Source organism: Corylus avellana, chromosome ca4, assembly GCF_901000735.1.
Source record: "Corylus avellana chromosome ca4, CavTom2PMs-1.0".
NCBI classification, from domain to species: domain Eukaryota; kingdom Viridiplantae; phylum Streptophyta; class Magnoliopsida; order Fagales; family Betulaceae; genus Corylus; species Corylus avellana.
In genome coordinates, this window is record NC_081544.1 from 17523307 (window position 1) to 17541629 (window position 18323).

The 18323-nt window shown below is 34.6% G+C and overlaps 1 protein-coding gene across 2 annotated transcripts in view; it reads right to left on the reverse strand.

Annotated features, from left to right (window-relative positions):
* The window catches only part of LOC132179674 (probable RNA-dependent RNA polymerase 1), a 9752-nt gene extending 1249 nt beyond the window's left edge, over positions 1 to 8503 (reverse strand). Inside the window, exons 1-4 of one of the 2 annotated variants that reach the window (XM_059592429.1) lie at positions 8264 to 8503; positions 5388 to 7237; positions 4962 to 5112; positions 3701 to 4719 (exon numbers count right to left, since the gene is read on the reverse strand). In XM_059592429.1, the coding sequence (XP_059448412.1) occupies positions 3901 to 4719; positions 4962 to 5112; positions 5388 to 7237; positions 8264 to 8494 (3051 nt within the window). In that variant the 5' untranslated portion in view covers positions 8495 to 8503 and the 3' untranslated portion in view covers positions 3701 to 3900. Of the gene's footprint in view, positions 1 to 3700; positions 4720 to 4961; positions 5113 to 5387; positions 7238 to 8263 lie in introns of those variants that run through there. The other variant, XM_059592428.1, reaches the window with a different exon arrangement.
* Positions 8504 to 18323: the final 9820 nt, after the last annotated feature.

Sequence of the window (18323 nt, forward strand, 5' to 3'; positions counted from 1 at the left end):
TTTTTTTTTTTTTTTTTTTTTTTTTCACTTGGCTGACACCATCTCTTTTCTCCCTTTTCTTTTCTTTCTTTTCTCTCTCTTCACCCCACGCCACATGCAGCACCTTTTTTTTTTTTTTTTCACTTGGCCGAGACTTTTTCTTTTCTCTCTTTTCTTTTCTTTCTTTTCTCTCTCCTTACTCCACGCCACATGCAGCACCTTTTCTTTTCTTTTTTTTTTTTTTTTCACTTGGCCGAGACTTTTTCTTTTCTCTCTTTTCTTTTCTTTCTTTTCTCTCTCCTTACTCCACGCCCGACGCAGCACTCTCCCTCCTTTTTTTCTTTTTTTTTTTTTTTTTTTTCACTTTTTTTTTTTTTTTTTGCAGAGGTTCTAATCTGTTGTGGGCTAATCAAATCCCCTTGATTTGATTACAATCTCAATATATGATTACAATTAACCCATAAATAAAGAATATTTCAATATCAGCATAATTATGGAATATATGGAAAATATAAATACAATATCAGCATAGGGCATCCGAAAATTTTTACTAGGAATAGGAAGAATTTTTGGAAGGTGATGGGGGGCATTTGACCTCTCTCGACCCCCCTCCCTCCGCCCCTGTATCCAGGACATAAGTCTCTCGGAATAGCGCTAACCTCACTAAGAAGTGGTGAAAGGCTTCAATAGACCATATGAAGAATAGCTATATATTTACTGTATACATATATACCTTATAGCATGATTTCCTTACATTAAAACATCGTGGTTGTTACCAGAATTATGCCCCATACTTCATTAAAATAAATTACATTTTTATGGCATAATAATGGAGACAATGCATGTTATATATGTGAAAACGAACGATACTATCTCAAGATATAAACTATCACTTATAGGCTTATTACATAATCAACTAATAATATTTGCTTACTAAGTCATGGATTTACATATATATTTTCCTTCCACTTGCAAAACACTTTAGTGTTTTTACGGTTTAGTAGGTTGCCCGCACATAGAGTGAGAAAGCCTTGAATGACTCGCATTATTAGGTCTTTTTAGTTATTTATTTCCATAGAATATTGCTAGAAGCTCTGGTATGTAATTGACGATAATTATGAATAATTATGTTTGTAGTAATCTTAAATAATATATTTCCACTTTTCATATATTTTTACTCTATTTTGTTTAACAGGTAAGACCTCCTGTTAGCTACTAGTTAATTGGTATGGAGGTATATGCCAGCAACCATTCCGAGATGGATTGAATTAATCGGTTTAATTTTTGAAGCGTTACATGGCCCTCGTTTGAGAGATAATGTGCCAAATGTATGTTCCATGTTGCACAATTACTTTGAATTACAAATATACCCTAAATAAATAATTTGTTTTTGACTTTTTAAAAAAAAAAACATTACTAAGGGTATATTTGTAATTTAAAGTATTTGTACCATGTGACGCGTACAATTAGCATATGAGATGTCAAATAGGAGTCATGTGATATTAATTGATTGGTTTGAAATGATATACTATTAATTAATAAAGGAAAAATTTCACTGAAGACCCCTGAACTTCCACCCATTTTGAAATACCCCCCATAAACTTCAAAATCTCTCAATTTAATCCCCTGAGCTTTCAATTGCTCTCAATTTGGACCCCTCCGTCAAATTTTAAACGTTACATGACGTTTATATCACTGACTTTTGTATAAAATTCCAACTTCCAAAACGTTTTTTTTATTTAAAAAAAAAAAACAAAAATTAGGGATATTTTGATCTTTTTTTTTGTATTTTTAACGGCTAAAATTGACGGATGGGTCCAAATTGAAAGTAATTGAAAGTTCAGGGGACTAAATTGAGAGATTTTGAAGTTCAGGGGGGTATTTCAAAACGGGTGAAAGGTCGGGGGTCTTTAGTGAAGTTTTCCCATTAATAAAATAATCCATTTATAGGGGGGCCTATTTGAATATAGAAAAAAACCTAAGGACCTAATTGTTAAAATTGAAAACCTTAGGGTTGTAAATGAACAAAGCTACCTGTAAGCTCGCTTCGGTTTAGCTCGATAAAGCTCGGCTCATATGCAACTCAGTTATTAAATGAGTCGTTTGTGGACACGAAACTTTACTCAATTATTAAACGATACTTACTTATATAAAACCTTGACTCGCTCATTTAAAGTTTGTAAAAATACTCATATAAGGGCTCGGTTCAATAGCTTATATAGTATGTCTCATTTGGGAAGATGAGCATTCAAGTAAAGAATTTTTTTTTTTTGGGTTAAATACCTTTCAACCCCTTGTGGTTTAACTACTTTATCTTTTGCTCCCTTGATTTCAATTCGTATCACAAATGGTACCTGGGTAATGAATAAAAACTTAAATAGTATTTTCGTCAATCTACCATTCAAAAACTTAACGGCAATCCATGTCACTACCACTAAGCCTCTTTAAAATGTCGACACCTGCCTTCTTCTTTTTGTTTTTCATGTCCCGATATATCCCCAAAAAAATCCCAAATCGCATGAACCCTAGGTTCACCTTATGCAAAACCTAGGTTATAAAATTTGGGGGAAATCGAAATGCTAGGATTATTCTGAAGAAACCTAGACGTGAGGGCTCTCCATTGTCGAATAGTTACTAAATCGGAGGGTGCAAGACTGTAAAATTACCGTAGCTTATGGGCTGAAAATTTATTCATGAAAACTCTCCAAAAGTTAACAGTTTTTTTTTTTTTTTTTTGTTTTCACATGAACTGCAGCAGAAAGAATCAGCACAAGAGGGTGGTGCAATATGTGGCGGGGGAGGGAAATGGCTCAGATTTGTGGACAAGTCTCGACATTTTAAAGGGGCTTTGTGGTAGTGGCGTGGATTGCCGTTAAGTTTTTAAACAGCAGATTGACGGAAGTACCAATTCAGTTTTTATCCATTACCCATGTTCCATTTGAGATACAAATTGAAACCGATAGCATGGGACAAAAAATAAAGTTGTTAAACAACAAGGGGCTGAAAGGTATTTAACCCTTTTTGGAAGAAAAAACAAATCTATATATTTTGCTTCAGCCGAGCTGGGTGAGCCAAGTTTCGAGTACTCGGCTTCCATAGTAGGTGAGCTCGAGCTCACAGAAGAAATTTTCCTTCGTGAGCTGAGCCGAGCTCAAATTTTAGTACTCAGCTCTCGTGAAAATTTTAAATTAGCCGAGCTTGGGTAGGCACAACTTGCCCAAGCTCGGCTCGTTTATAGGTATGGACTAAATTAAAATCACATGAAAACTTAATGATTGAGGGTAGAGAAAGAGACTAAAATTTGGAACACACACTTAATATTTAATTGAGATTAAGGAAGTATTTCATTCAGATGTTTAAAAAAAAATTCAATAGATATTTTTTTGAGAAAGAGATGAAACAAATCAAATCAAGAACAAGGAGACAAAATTGCATAGCTGCAAGAGCTCAAACAGAATTTTGAGAGTGAAAATTATGCAACCTATGTGAAAAAATGACAACGATCTATATATGCAGTACTAAAATTCACAGACAAATTATTTTTGACTAGTGCAAAAGAGATAAAAGAGAGGAATTAATTACCAAGCAATCAGTCTGAAACATACAAAGAGTGTCAACGAAATTGTATCCCTAAAAATAAAAGCATCTAAATGGCATACCTCTGATGCTGACAAAAATTGAAGAACCAGATTTTAGTAAGCAGAAGATAATAGATAGAGCTCTATGTTGAAGAATACAAACCACACATCTATTATAAAACAGAAACTACAACATATTCGGGCCCCAAACATCAGCCTGGAGCATATATATCTCGGTTATTGACAAACATATACCAATGATAGTAAGCAAATGTAAAATCAAAGCCACATCTAACTGTTTCCGTGATCACTATAGCATTTTTGAAATGTGATGCTAAACTTCTCAATCCAAATTCAATCCATGGCTGAAATGATGCTCCAGAGCTGATATACATGAAGCCTTCCTCTTGATCTGGATCAGCTTGTCCCCGATGCACCATGGAAAACTAAGGAAATGAGCTCTGCGCATTCCCTCATTGTAGCGACCCCAATACCTATAATGATAGGTAACATAATACCAGGCTGAGGCTTTTGCATTTACAACATCAGTGTCAGAATCTGTGTCACTAAAACCGTTGTTGAACCAGGTCCTAGCTTCCTTTCTTAAGGCCTTCACCGCATAATTAATTGCTTCCATATCCTTCCTCTTATTGAAAAATTTTGACATTTTTAAGATGTTGCCATTGAGTATTTCAGCTTCTGTTTCGATCCCATAATAGTCCATTAAATTTCCCAACTTGGAATCATATTTATTTTTGTAATCGAAAGCATCACTGATGTAGACCTCAAAGCCATCTACTTCCATGTCGGAATCATAACATTGCTCTGCTACTTCTCGGGTGAAGGGATTTATAGGGCTAGTGCACGATGCAATGTCAATCACTTCTCGAAAAAGCTTTCCGATCACAGATTGTGATTTATAGGTGCGTTTATCAGGCTTTTCCATGAAATCTGGATATGTTTTGGGGCGCAGATTATATGGTACTTCGACTACCACACCACTTTTTGGGAAGTCAACAGCAATTGAGTGTAGCTTTGCAAGCTTAATGCATTTACCACTCATTGCCCTACGACGCTCCTTATCTGCAAAGACTTTGTGGGCATTATCAATGATTCCTAAATTGTCATTGACCATGTACTTGGGGAAATACTCTTGAACTTCCTGTAGCACAGAAGTAACATTCTTTAGTATGTATGGTATAGAAGGAATTTGATGCAAACAGGATAGATACCTATGAAAGAGAAATGATAATCTTAGATAAAAAAAGAGGCTATTAATTAGAAATTTGATGGGAGCAAAAGCACGTTTCAAGGGTCCAACACATTAAAAAGTTTCTTATGAATGCCTTACATATTAGGACTCATGATATTGATGCTTGAGAAATCAAAATTGCGATTGAGTACCTCTATTGTAACATCATGATCGACTGGCACAGTTGGTGCTGGGCTGTAATCCATTGGTTCAATTTGCTTAGAAGGAATAAGATCAGGGTCCCAACAGACAAAGTATGTATCTCCATCCAAATCACTCCCGGAACATTCATTTGGGTGAGGCCTGACAATGCAATTATTACACTAAATTAGTCAACAGTGTCTACCTAGAGAATGTTGTATACAACATTCTGGTGTGTTACAAAAATAAGACAAAGAAAGCAACTTTCCACTATGTGTATGTTTGCAAGGGGATCATGCATACATAAATGCTAAATTTTATGTCGCTCTAGGATTATGTGTAAGCACAATTTGTCTGTGTATGTTTGAGTCTTTGAGGGTGTGTGTGCACATATCAATAGGATTTTAGAAGTATCTATTATGGGATATCAGTCTTACCTCGGTCCCTTTTGCGGAAAAACAACACAATCAACCATGTGCTGCAAAGCTGGAACATTAACAGCCCTTAGAACACGCACATCTCCTGGATAGAGACAAGGGTTTTTAGCAACAACTACCTTGCCCTCAAAAATAAAATTATTTGGGTCTGAACTGCTGGGACTGAACTTGAGCGAGGAATTGCTACCGAGCTGCTTACTAAAACGAGAAATCTGCGCAAATATTTGACCATACTCCAATATCCCGGTTTCATCAAGACATCCCATCATAGATCTTCCATTTGGAACATATATCCTTGATTTGTCCCGCAAGTCCATCAATGTAGATGCACGTAATACTTGTAGCATCATAAAAAGAAATGGTTCTTCATTTGGCTTGTAACCAGCAGCTAGCATTTCCTTTAGAATGGTTGGTATCTCTCCTGGGAACATAAACTCCAGTGCCTCCCGCGCGATCAACGAATCTGTTAATATAGCATTCAGTTGATCTATTGTCTCCCTTTGCTTCTTTATGAAAACTTTATCCTTAACCCCGAGGTAAGATAAAAGAGTGATAATTTGGTGATTAAGAAAACAAGGTTGATACTTGCTCCATGTCAAAACATCCAGGGTTGTATTCTGTGAATTGTACTTGCACATGCTCTTTCTCAGTGACAGCTTAATCGATGATGTTGGATCGACAGCAACAACACCTTTAAACCCACCGTATCGAATCTGAAATGCAGATGGAACAGAATTTCTGCAGCCACATTTTGAAGCCACTTCGCGAGCCAATTCTGCAGATATCTTCCCTATACCATCCGAGAAGAAACAATATGTGATTCCAGATCTTTTTGCTTCTACATCAGGAATCATCTCAATTTCGTGCCTACCAACGTGCAGAGTTTTCCTGGAGGAGCTAAACGATTGACCAAGTCTGGCAGCATATTTTGCAACAATCCTTATTTCACGAAAATCACCCATCCACTCTCTGATGCCTGCTGCAGTAAGACCAGTTCTTGAAGCAAACATCCAAAGAGAATTTTCGCGTAATTGACTGTTTGAAAATGCAAGAAACTCAAACTTCTTATCACCAATAACAATGCCGTTTCTTAGAGTGGACAGTATCCTCTCATAAATGCTAGTGCGCTTGTCGTCCTCATTCGCAGAAGATGCTCGAGGAGATAAAACTGTCGCGTGCAGTTTATCCAAGTCCTCATCGACAAAAGAAACGCGAAGAAAATTATCAATATCTTCAGGATAATTGCGCAAGATGCGATTGGAGAGACTCACCTCTGGACCACGGAAATATACTTTAGATGGAGTTATTTGAACCCTGTGTACATATACCAACCCGTCATCTAAAGATATTGCAGGAGGTGTTGGAAGTCGCCCATCCGTGGCATATCTCTTATACTGCTCAGAAAGCCACCTTACAGGCTCATAGCAGCAGTCTTTTAGATGATACAGTTTGTCCAAGGCACTTTCTATATACTCGAGTTTTATTCTCGTAGGATCGACCAACCGACAAAAATTGATATCAATTGCTGGCCCAGGAAGACACCCATTCTGAACTAAGGAGTTGATCTTGAACAAGATTTTATATGGCAAGTTGAAGCTTGGGGGTGGATTCACAATGGGGACAAGACCTGAATTGCAGGAGAAATTAGATCCTTCCTGCAGAACAAATTGGCCTTCATTCTCTTCATAAAGCAGAAATTTTGGAAGCTGACCCTCAAGTGGAAGCTCCAAACATAGAGCAGAAGATTGGCCAATGCCACACAATGGAGTGAAATCAACTTCCCGAAACCACTGGTAACCTCCACGAGCACAAGAGACATCTTTCTTATGAATCTTGGGAGCACCAAGCAACTGGAAATAGAAAAAGATTTTGTTCAAGTATCTAATGAAATTGGTAAACCAACAAGCTATAGAAATGAATATCAATTAAGGTAATATTGGGGATTACAATGACATTAAATTGCCCATTAATTTCTGCAGAGAAGCTTACCCATCTTGTAACAAAAAAAAAAAAAAAAAAAGCGAAAAATCTGCAGAGAAGCTTACCTGTTCAGGGGCTTCCTCTCTGATATTTTCCGTTGTGGGACTGATGTGTGAAAATAATGACTTATTATTATTATTATTATTATTATTATTTCGCTTTCCATGATTTAAAAGGGTGAGGGTTAAAAAAAAAAAAAAAAAAAAAAAGCTCAGGGTACTTTTGTTTTTTTGTATTTTTTAAATCAGGCTTAGGCTCATAGCAGCAGTCTTAAATTTGATACTTTTGTATTTTTTTACTCAAAATATCTTTAAATTTATTAAAAAAATAATCATTAAAAACACTTAAAAGGGTGACCTTTTTCATATTAGCCTCTTAATTTTTTTTTTTTTTTCAAATGAGTATATTTATATATTCTTAAATTTTATTTATTAACAACTTTAAGAGTATTTTGAGGAGAAAGATGTAAATTACCTATTTTGACAAGCAATGGTAGTATACAGGGGTTCGATGTAATTTTTTATTTTTATTTTTTATGATTTTTTATCTTTTTAGGTTTTAAGGCATAATTATAAAATGAGTGATAATTTGAAAAGTTAAAAGGTATATTTTTCTAAAATTAAAAATTCTAGGTAGGGAGTTGGTCAATTTCTGGACTCATACTCTATGGGGTTGCATGGAAACACTACTGACATATGTAATTTTTTTAACGGTTTCAATTTAATTAATTTTTTGTTTTTTAATGTGAAAAAAGAGAGAATGGTATTAAACATGAACGGTTAAGAAAACTAGAGCCAAATCATCATTTGACTCACAAACACAGAGGAGAGGATGTTACCAGAGACAACCATATATATATAGAAAATTAGAAATTAGAAAGTAAGCAACAAATTAACCTGAAGGAGAAGAAAAATTGTAGATTGGCCACGTGGTCGATGTAGCTTAATCTGCCAAATGCTGTCATAGGAGATTTCAAGCTTGTATGCTTCAGAGAGATGAGAAAGAAAGAAGAACCACTTTCTCTTTTCCAAATCAAACCCAACAGAAACATCTTCTTCCTGTTTCCAGAGCACAGAAAATGTTTCTTTCGAAATCTGATATCCAAAGTGTAACGCTTTGATATCCATGGTATGTATGTAAGAACAACCTTGTCTTTGGAAGAAAAAAATGATTGTAAGCTGAAAGGAAAGCACTGCTGCTAAGTAAGAAGCAAGTGCTCATATATATAGTCTATAGACAAGAGCATGCTGCAGCTTCCTTATACTTAGGAAATAAGTTGAGGGAATCACAACGTTGTTACTTGTCATTCCTGTTTCCTAAATCTGAATTTCTTTTACTATATTCCTTCAAGTCCCGGTCTCTCATGTCGTTGACGAGCAAAGGTCACAGAGTTCTGATGATGTGGACCAATCATAATATAACGTCATACAGCTCCCCCACACTGACAAGAAACTAAACAGAAAGAGAGGGATCCTACCATGTTGGGGATATATTCCTCCTTGCTTGGCAGGCAAGGTTTAAAGTAAAAGAGTGATGAAATTGAGATGACCACTTCTTGACCAAAGCAACGATCGACAAAGAAAAAGTGTTGACTAAAAAACTTGGTCACCAAGGGGATGAACAGAATGTTTGGATTGTGATTGCCCAAGGCCACTTCACTTTACCAATCACATGGGCCACGGCTTTTCAATCTGAAGCTCTCGTGGAAAGTGCCCTTTACCAATTGGAGTACTGGAAAACTTATTCAAAACTTAAGCAATGCCCGTATGAATTGTACAGCATCAACAACCATTCTATTTATCTCATTTAATATTTCTTTATGTGCATAGAAGATACTAGAAAAACACATGCATTAATTCGCTTTCTTCTCTTTGTGTGGAAATAATATAAGTCTATATAATATATGGAGGTTAAAGCCAAATTTAAGATATGTTCGTTGAAGACTTTAAGTGTTTTGAATGCCATTTTTGTTTTTGGTTGTTTTCTTATGTGACATAAAGTGAAAGCAATTTTTATATTTTGAAGAGTGTTTTTCAATTTTGGGTTTTTGTTAATGTCTTTAGTCTAAAAAAAATAAATAAAACCGAGAAAACAAATTAAAGTCGTCAATAAATATGAGCTAGGGTCATGTTTACTCCAGCGTGCAGGTGTACTTAGATTAGGGAAATTTTAGGTGTTCTCTTCACTTCAAAAAACAGGGGGTTTTTTGACATGGCGAACAGTAACACACTTTTTGCCACGTCAATAACTATTGACGTGCCATTATGACACGTCAAAAATTATTGACGTGCCATAATGGCATGTCAATAATTATTGACGTGCGGAAACGCCACGTCAATAAATTATTGACGTGCTATTTTGACACGTCAATAATTATTGACGTGGCAGTTTGCCACGTTAAAAATTTTTGATGTATTACAATGACACGTTAAAAATTTTTGATGTGTTATTTTTGACACGTCAAAAATTATTGACATGCCATTATTTCACACGTCAATAACGGAATTTCAATTATAATTAATTATAATTAATTCAATCATATTAATTATAATATATGTGTTTGAAAAAAAAAAATTAGGTAATAAAATTTAATTGGTATATATATACACGTATAATTATACTTGATTCAAAATTTTATCTTGATTTCTTGAAGAAAAAAAAATATATAGTGCATTTTAGCTAGAAATCATTCTAGTAATATTAATATAGCCATATTAATTTTTAAAAAATAAATTACAAAATACATTTATTTTATACAACCCGCAAACCCCACATGAACCCAACACGAAATATGTGTTTGTTGTTATTTCCAAGCGCCAAAACAAAAAAGAATCAAGAAACCCATCATGGTATGATATATACTACCATTAATACACTATATGCCAGAATATTAAAGAAACGAAAAGACAAAGAAACAACAAGCAGGAAGCAAGCAATTATAAGGAAGGGAGTACCAGTTTCTTGTCGTGAAGGTAGAGAGGGGATGATCTTGAAGAAGTGCGAGGGTGTCGTAACTGCCATCGAACTTGACCTCCGGTTGTGCACCACTCTAGTCCGGCGAGTCCTTGACTTATCTCGATTGTTCATTGATCCCACGATGGAAATGCCTGGAAGCATAGCTCTGATTCTCGGTGAGTTGAATATTGAGCCATCACAAAAAAAAAAAAAAAAAAAAAGGATTTTATTATTAACAATCTAGAATATTATTTATTTGTTCTCTAATTAGTCTTAAGTATATTGTATTTATAAAAAAATATAAAAGAAAAAAAATGATATATATATATAAGTCAGTTTTTCTGATCTAAACCGTACTAACAGAATGGAAAGGCCCCCTTTATTAATCAATGAAAGAAGAAATTCTTTTGCTGGCTCAACCACCTCAAAAGGTCTCAGATGAAGAGACCAAGATGTTGACAAATTTCTTGCTCACCCTGATTTAAAATTAAAAGGTGTCTCTGATGATTCTCAAGTTTCTTCTGCTTTTTACACTGCCAAGCAAACTCCTTCTCCTACTCAAGTTGATGATGATGGAGGATCTTTGTCTCCATCCACTTCAGATTTTAATGCACCTCTTCCTCATCCTCATCAATTAAATGTCCTTCATGCTCCTGTTAAAGATTTCTTTTCCCAAATTGATTGGCCTGCTTTACAAAAAGATTTTTCTTCAAAAGAAAACCAAGCACTACGACATTCTTATCGCTCTAATTTTTCTGAAAAAGAAAGATCCATTATCAAAATTCGTTGGACTGAAAAAATGATTGAAGCACAAAAACATATCCTGTTTTTTGATTTTCTTCAAAACCATTACCCCAGCAATAATGTTTGAAATGTTGTTAAAAAATCTTTTGTTAAAGAAGATAAAACCACTATTAAAGCTTCTCACCCACCTCTTGAAAATTTGTTAATCAAGACTTATGGAACTGATACAACTATTAAAGCTTCCCCTTTTAAAACTCCTGATGCTGCCACTACTCATAATGAAACCAGAAAAATCATTGAACAAAACAATTTTATAAACCAATCTCTTCATGTTATTGGCCAACAGTTAGATTGGATTGAAGACAAAATTGATTCTCCCACTTCCTCTAGTTGTAAAACTGAAAAACCAATCATTTCTCTTCCTGAAGAAAGGAAAAATCTTGGATTGAAAACCACTAACCAAAAAAATGTTGACAGAATTGACAAAATGTTGAAAGATCTGAAAACTAGTCAAGCTTCTAGCTCTGGAAAAGCCTGTGTTGTTCAAAAAATCAATGAAACATCTGATTCAGACGATTCTGAATATTCTGAATATTCTTCTTATTTCAACATTAAAATAATTGAAGAAAATTTTGGTCCAGATCAAAAACTCCAAAGAATTTTTTATAAAACCAAACCCATTAATCTCACAAAAAACTGGTATTCAAAGCCCACTCCTCCTGATTTACAGTTTGAAGAAAGATTTTTTTCAATCCCAGTTTTCTGCTTCTGCTGATAAACTTTATGAATGAAATATTGATGGTTTGTCTGAACAAGAAATATTGAATAAAATGAATCAAATGTCTATGGTTGCTAATGCTTATGTTACTAATCACAATTTAAGCCAATCAGAAATTGTTGATTTGCTTTCTACGGGTTTCTCTGGAACTCTTTGGAATTGGTGGGATAAACACCTCACTGAAGAATCTTGAGAAAACATTAGAAAAGATGTCAAGAAAGATGAAGATGGCTTACCTCTATTTGATGAGCAACATGGCATTGGTGAACCCAATAGTGTTAACACATGGATTTACACCATCATTAAGCATTTTATTGGAACACCTTCTAACATCACTTCTCGCATTTCTGATTTCCTGAATAATCTTCGTTGTCCTACTATGTCTGATTATAGATGGTATCAAAATATTTTTCTTTCTCGAGTTATGGTTAGATCTGATAGTCAGAAACCTGATTGGAAAGAAAAATTTATTGATGGATTACCTTCATTATTTGCTCACAAAGTTAAAGATGAACTCATTAACTCTAACACTGGATTAATTGAATATGAAAACTTAACCTATGGTGATTTGTTTTCTACTGTTAAAAAACTTGGCATAAAAATGTGCATGATCAAAAAATGATAAGACAATAGTTGAAGAACAAAAAGAAAGCTAAATATGAAATGGGTAATTTTTGCGAACAATTTGGGTTACCTCCTATGGCTCCCTCTCAGAAAAATAGAAAGAAACCTGGTAAAGTTTTCAAGAAAAGACCTGCTCCATATTACAATAGTTACAAGAAAAGAAAATTTCATAAACCAATTAAAAAATTTCCAGCAGCTAACAAATCCAAAAAGAATAACTCAAAATTTGATAAATATTTTTCTAAAGGAAAATGCTTTAATCCTGGGAAATCAGGACATTTTGCTGATAAGTGCCCTAAACCACCAAAAAAATTGAAGAAAGAAATTAATGCATTGAAAATTGGTGACAATGAAAAAGAAAATCTTTTTAGAATCCTACAATCAGTAAGTTCTTCTGATTCATCTGATTGTGAATTTTTGACAACTTCAAGTGACTCTGATTACCATTCTGCCAGTGAATTTTTGATAACGATTTCAAAATTGGTTGTAATGATTCTTGCTGCAAAAATGTGAAAACTTGCAATGTTATCTCAAAAACTGAAGAACAAGAAAATTTGCTAATCACTTTAATTTCAAAAATTGAAAATCCTGAATTAAAAGAAGACTACCTTAAAAAACTCAACAATACCATGATTAAAAATGCTAATAAACCTAACAACACAAAAATCTCTCTTGATGAAACTTTGGAACAATTTTCTAAACAAAAATCCAAAGAAATTACTATCTCAGATTTGCAGCATGAGATTAGTAATATCAAGAAAGAAATTGCAGATTTGAAAAATGACCTCTTTACTGTTAAAACTGATAATAATGATTTAAAACAACAACTATTAATACTGAAAATCCAAAATTGTTTTCAAGATCACAATTCTGATAATGAAAATGATAAGCAATCTGAGCATTCTGATGAAGCAGAATCCAGCAATAAAGTGATTTTCAATGAAGTCAACAATGAAGTCAAGATTATCAGTCTTATTAACAAAATTGCTCCACCTAAATGGTATTCTAAAGTTCATATTGTCAATGGTCCTAATTATGCATTCGATACCATTGCTTTGATTGATTCTGGTGCTGATTTGAATTGTATTCAAGAAGGAATAGTTCCCAGCAAATATTTTGAAAAATCCACTGAAAGACTGAACTCTGCCAGTGGAAGCCGTTTGCAAATCAAATACGAATTAAATAGTATACATGTTTGCCAGGGTGATGTCTGTTTTGATACTGCTGCTGTTCTTGTGAAAAATATGACTGAAAAGGTTATTCTTGGCCTTCCTTTTATTTGCATGCTTTATCCTTTTTTTGTTGATGAAACTGGTGTTTCAACTATTAAAATGGGTGTTGAAGTAAAATTTTATTTTGCTAACAAATTTGAAATTGATATTAGCCATTTTAACATTATCACTGCCAAAACTAAACATTTAAACTTCTTGAAACAAGAAGTTAAATAGAAAAAGATTGCTGAACAACTTTCTAATAAATTATTGCAATCCAAAATTGTCTCTTTTAATACTCGTAACATTGATCTTGTCTGTTCTGATCTTCCTGCTGCTTTTTGGCATAGGAAGAAACACACTGTTTCTTTACCTTACATTAAAACTTTTTCTGAAAATAAAATTCCCACTAAAGCCAGACCCATTCAAATGAATGCTGAAACCTTAGATTTTTGCCAAAAGGAGATTGTTGATTTACTTGCCAAAGGAATCATTCGTAAGAGTAAATCTCCTTGGTCTTGTATTGCCTTTTATGTTATGAAAAAATGCTGAAGTCAAAAGGAGAACTCCTAGGCTTGTAATCAATTACAAACCACTCAATGATGTACTAGAATGGATCAGGTACCCCATTCCAAATAGAAATGATTTAGTTAGTCGCATCAGTGAGGCTATAGTTTTCTCTAAGTTCGATATGAAGTCAGGATTTTGGCAAATCCAAATTGATGATAAAGATAGGTATAAGATTGCTTTTACCACCCCGTTTGGACATTATGAGTGAATGGTTATGCCTTTTGGTCTAAAAAATGCTCCCAGTGAATTCCAAAATATCATGAATGATATTTTCAATCCTTTCAGTCACTTTACTATTGTTTACATTGATGATGTTTTGATTTATTCTAAATCTATTGATGAACACTGGAAAGATTTGAATTTGTTTCTAGAAATAGTCAAACACAATGGACTTGTTGTTTCTGCTAAAAAAAATCAAGCTTTTCCAAACCAAAATTAGATTCCTTGGTTTTGATATTTCTGAAGGTCGGATAAATCCCATTGATAGAGCCATTCAATTTGCCGATAAATTTCCTGATGTTATCATTGATAAAAATCAGCTCCAAAGGTTTCTAGGTTCTTTAAATTATATTGCAGATTTCTACAAAGATCTGAGAAAACACTACAAACCTTTGTTCAACCGTTTGCCAAGCAATCCTCCCCCTTGGAGTGACACTCATACTTCCCTTGTTAGAGAAATTAAAACCTATGTCAAAGCTTTATCCTGTCTAGGAATTCCTTCAGACAATGCTTTCAAAATCGTTGAAATTGATGCTTCTGAAATTAGCTTCAAAAGTATTCTAAAACAAATTGTTTCTCCAGGATCTCCCGAACAAATTGTTCGATTCCATTATGGATCTTGGAATAAGACTCAAGTTAATTATAGCACTATTAAGAAAGAAATTCTTTCTGTAGTTTCATGTATTACTAAATTTCAATCTGATCTACTAAATCAAAAGTTTCTATTACGGATTGATTGTAAATCTGCTAAATACATTTTGCAAAAGGATGTTGAAAATATTGCATCAAAACAAATTTTCGCCAGATGGCAAGCCATTCTAAGTGTTTTTGATTTTGACATTGAATACATTAAAGGTTCCAATAATTCTATTCCAGATTTTCTCACTCGAGAATTTTTGCAGTGCTAGAATGGCCAGCAAAAAAGACAAGGAGAAGATTGAATCCAAGCCTTTGGCCTTGAGGCCAAAGACTACCATTGCCCCTCCAGCTACCAACTCATCCATTGCGCTAGCCAATCGATTCTCAGCCTTCAATCCCAGGTCACCGGCCACTTACTCCAGTACTCTTATTTCAGATTATGACCCTTTTGTAGTTGCTTCCCAAAAAACTGCTGCTCCTTTCATTAAATACGATAAATCCTCAGCTTATGTTGCTCTTCCTCATTTTGAATATTTTTTTCACATTGAATTAAACAGATCCCACATTAAATTCCCCGCTCAAATCGCTACTTCCTATTTTCCCCCACAATTCCATTGGATCCTTGAGCACCTTCAGAAAACCCTTTCCTACTATACTAATATCCTACTTCAAACAAAGTCTGTCCAATTTAAACCCATTTACAGTAAAACTGATCCCCAAAAACTCATTTACCACAGTGTTTATTTGATAAAATTATTCTTGAAAAAGATTGGGGGGAACATCCCTCGCAACTCAGGAAATTAGATGATTTCCCAATTCCTTTTTGCTATTATGATTATGTTAATGCTTGGTACAAATTTTTCCTTTTCCAAAATTTCAAATTTGACCACTCCTGGTTCTTGAGCTTTGATAAAGAATTTGGAGGCATTCTCTCCCTCTGGTTCTCCAACTGGTGGAAAAAATTCGGTTTTATCCCTGATATTCTCCCATTAAAAATTGTTGAATCTTTTAAATCATTCAAAAATCTTTACCATACTGATGAATATGGGGCCAAGTTTCCCTACACTCTCCATTTTGCCAAAAAATTCAAGGTTCCCTGGATCATCAAATGGCAATATGTTATTCTTGATGATAAACTAGAATGTCATTGGTATATTAAATGGTGGGATAACTACCCACGAACTGATCATTTGATTGACAATGTCAAAGCACTAGCCCAGTTACCAAAAATCTAATCTCCTCTTGTTTCTAAACCATTAACCATTGGCACACCTGCCCAATTTATAACCCTCAGCACTTTCCTTTCTCCTCCCAAAGAAATCGCTGCCCCTGGTACTTCTTCCAGTTCTTCTAAGAAAAAGTCATCTTTGAAGAAAAAAGAAAAGAAGAAAATTTTAAAAGCATTACTCAATTCTCTCAATGACAGTTCCAATTCTGATGAAGATAAAAAATCCAATGATAAGAAATACGATGTATCTTCTAAAGCAACTTTCAACCCCATACAAGATTGGTTCGGGAATTCTGGTTTTCCCAGAGACAGTGATAATTATTACCCTGGAATTGAAGATTTATAGCTCATTTGCCCTCCATGGCACCGTTGACAGCTCATTTGCCCTCTATGGCACCATTAACAGCTCATTTGCCCTCCGTGGCACCATTGACAGCTCATTTGCCCTCCGTGGCACCATTAATAGCTCATTTGCCCTCTGTGGCACCATTCATTAAAATTCCACTGCAGACATTTGCTAGCTCATCTTGGTTCAGTTACTCTACAGTTCCTGCCGACATTACAGTACTTCCTACAGTACTTGCCAACACTATAGTGACTGTCGACATTACAGTATCTTACTTTTACTATTAAATTTTCTGATGTAATTTTATTTAACCACTGGACTCTGTCTATATAAGGACAAGTCTCCTTCAGTGTAAGGCAGAAGCTTTCAGCCCAAACACCTGAAATCCCTCTGCAACTAGCCTGCTGTTTTCTACTTGTAATCCTTTCTGCTCTCTTGTAACTTCACTACTTCCAGATTACATTTCAATCTGTAAGTACTCTTGTTAATCATTAATCAAATCCTTTGATATCTTTTCATTATCTATTTATCCCATTACTCTTTTATACGCTCCTTTGATTCTTGCATCATGTTTATTTTAATTGCATATACCTCCTACATGGATGGTTCTACTGCTTTATTTTCAATTATTTTTTAATTTGCATTCGCATTCCCTTGTTGGTATCACAACACATTCCCTAATTGATTACAGGGGTTTCCCTTTCGGCTTCAGCATTTTTCATTACATAAAAGGCAGCACAAGACCAAGGAGATTTACTCTTACGAATGATACCTTTGGCAAGTAAATCAGCAATCTCCTTTTAGCAAAAATCTAAGGTTTCAGCATTCATTTGAATGGGTCTGGCTTTAGTGAGAATTTTATTTATATATATATATTGTGGGTATAAAAATTTAAAAAATTATTTTTCTCTTATTGACGTGTTCTATGTAGACACGTCAAGAAATTTCATTAGGAAGGCGCGATCGCCAGCTATCCCCCTTTTCTTTCTTTTTTTCTTTTCTTCCCCTCCTCTCTTTCTTTCTCCTCCCGCGCGCCCACAGCCCTCCCTCCGATCCCTTTTTTTTCACTGTCCATCGGCAACTTGTTGTCTCCATCTTCGTCGATCGACTCACATGCATTGTCTCACTCACTGACCCTCTCACTCGTTCTCTCCCTCACTAGCTCGCTCAGTACCCTCTCACTTGTTCTCTCTCTCACCCGCTCTCTCTCTAACTGGTTCTCGCTCTCACCGGCTGTCACAGCGCCGCTCCTCCCTCTGACCGTCACGCGCTCTTCCTCCGGCGATTCTCTGGCTTCTCTCCTGATCAGGTATCTATATAAAAATTTACAGTGTATATAATTATATATTAATTGATGTAGTTATTAGCAAATTTTACATGTTAGCTAATTAATTTATTTGTTTGAGATATATGTTTTGTATTTGTGAATTTGTTTAAATAATTTGTATGGTGCGATTGTTATATATGAACATGCATGCAAAATTACGTACATAATTTGTTTGAAATTAGGGTTTTTTTTTTTTGTGCAGGTTTTTGCATTTAGATTTAGACCTTAATTTTGTGTAGGTTTGCAAATCTAGATTATGTAAATGTATGTTATCCAAAAAAAAAAAAAAAACAAAACAGAACAAAAAAAACAAAA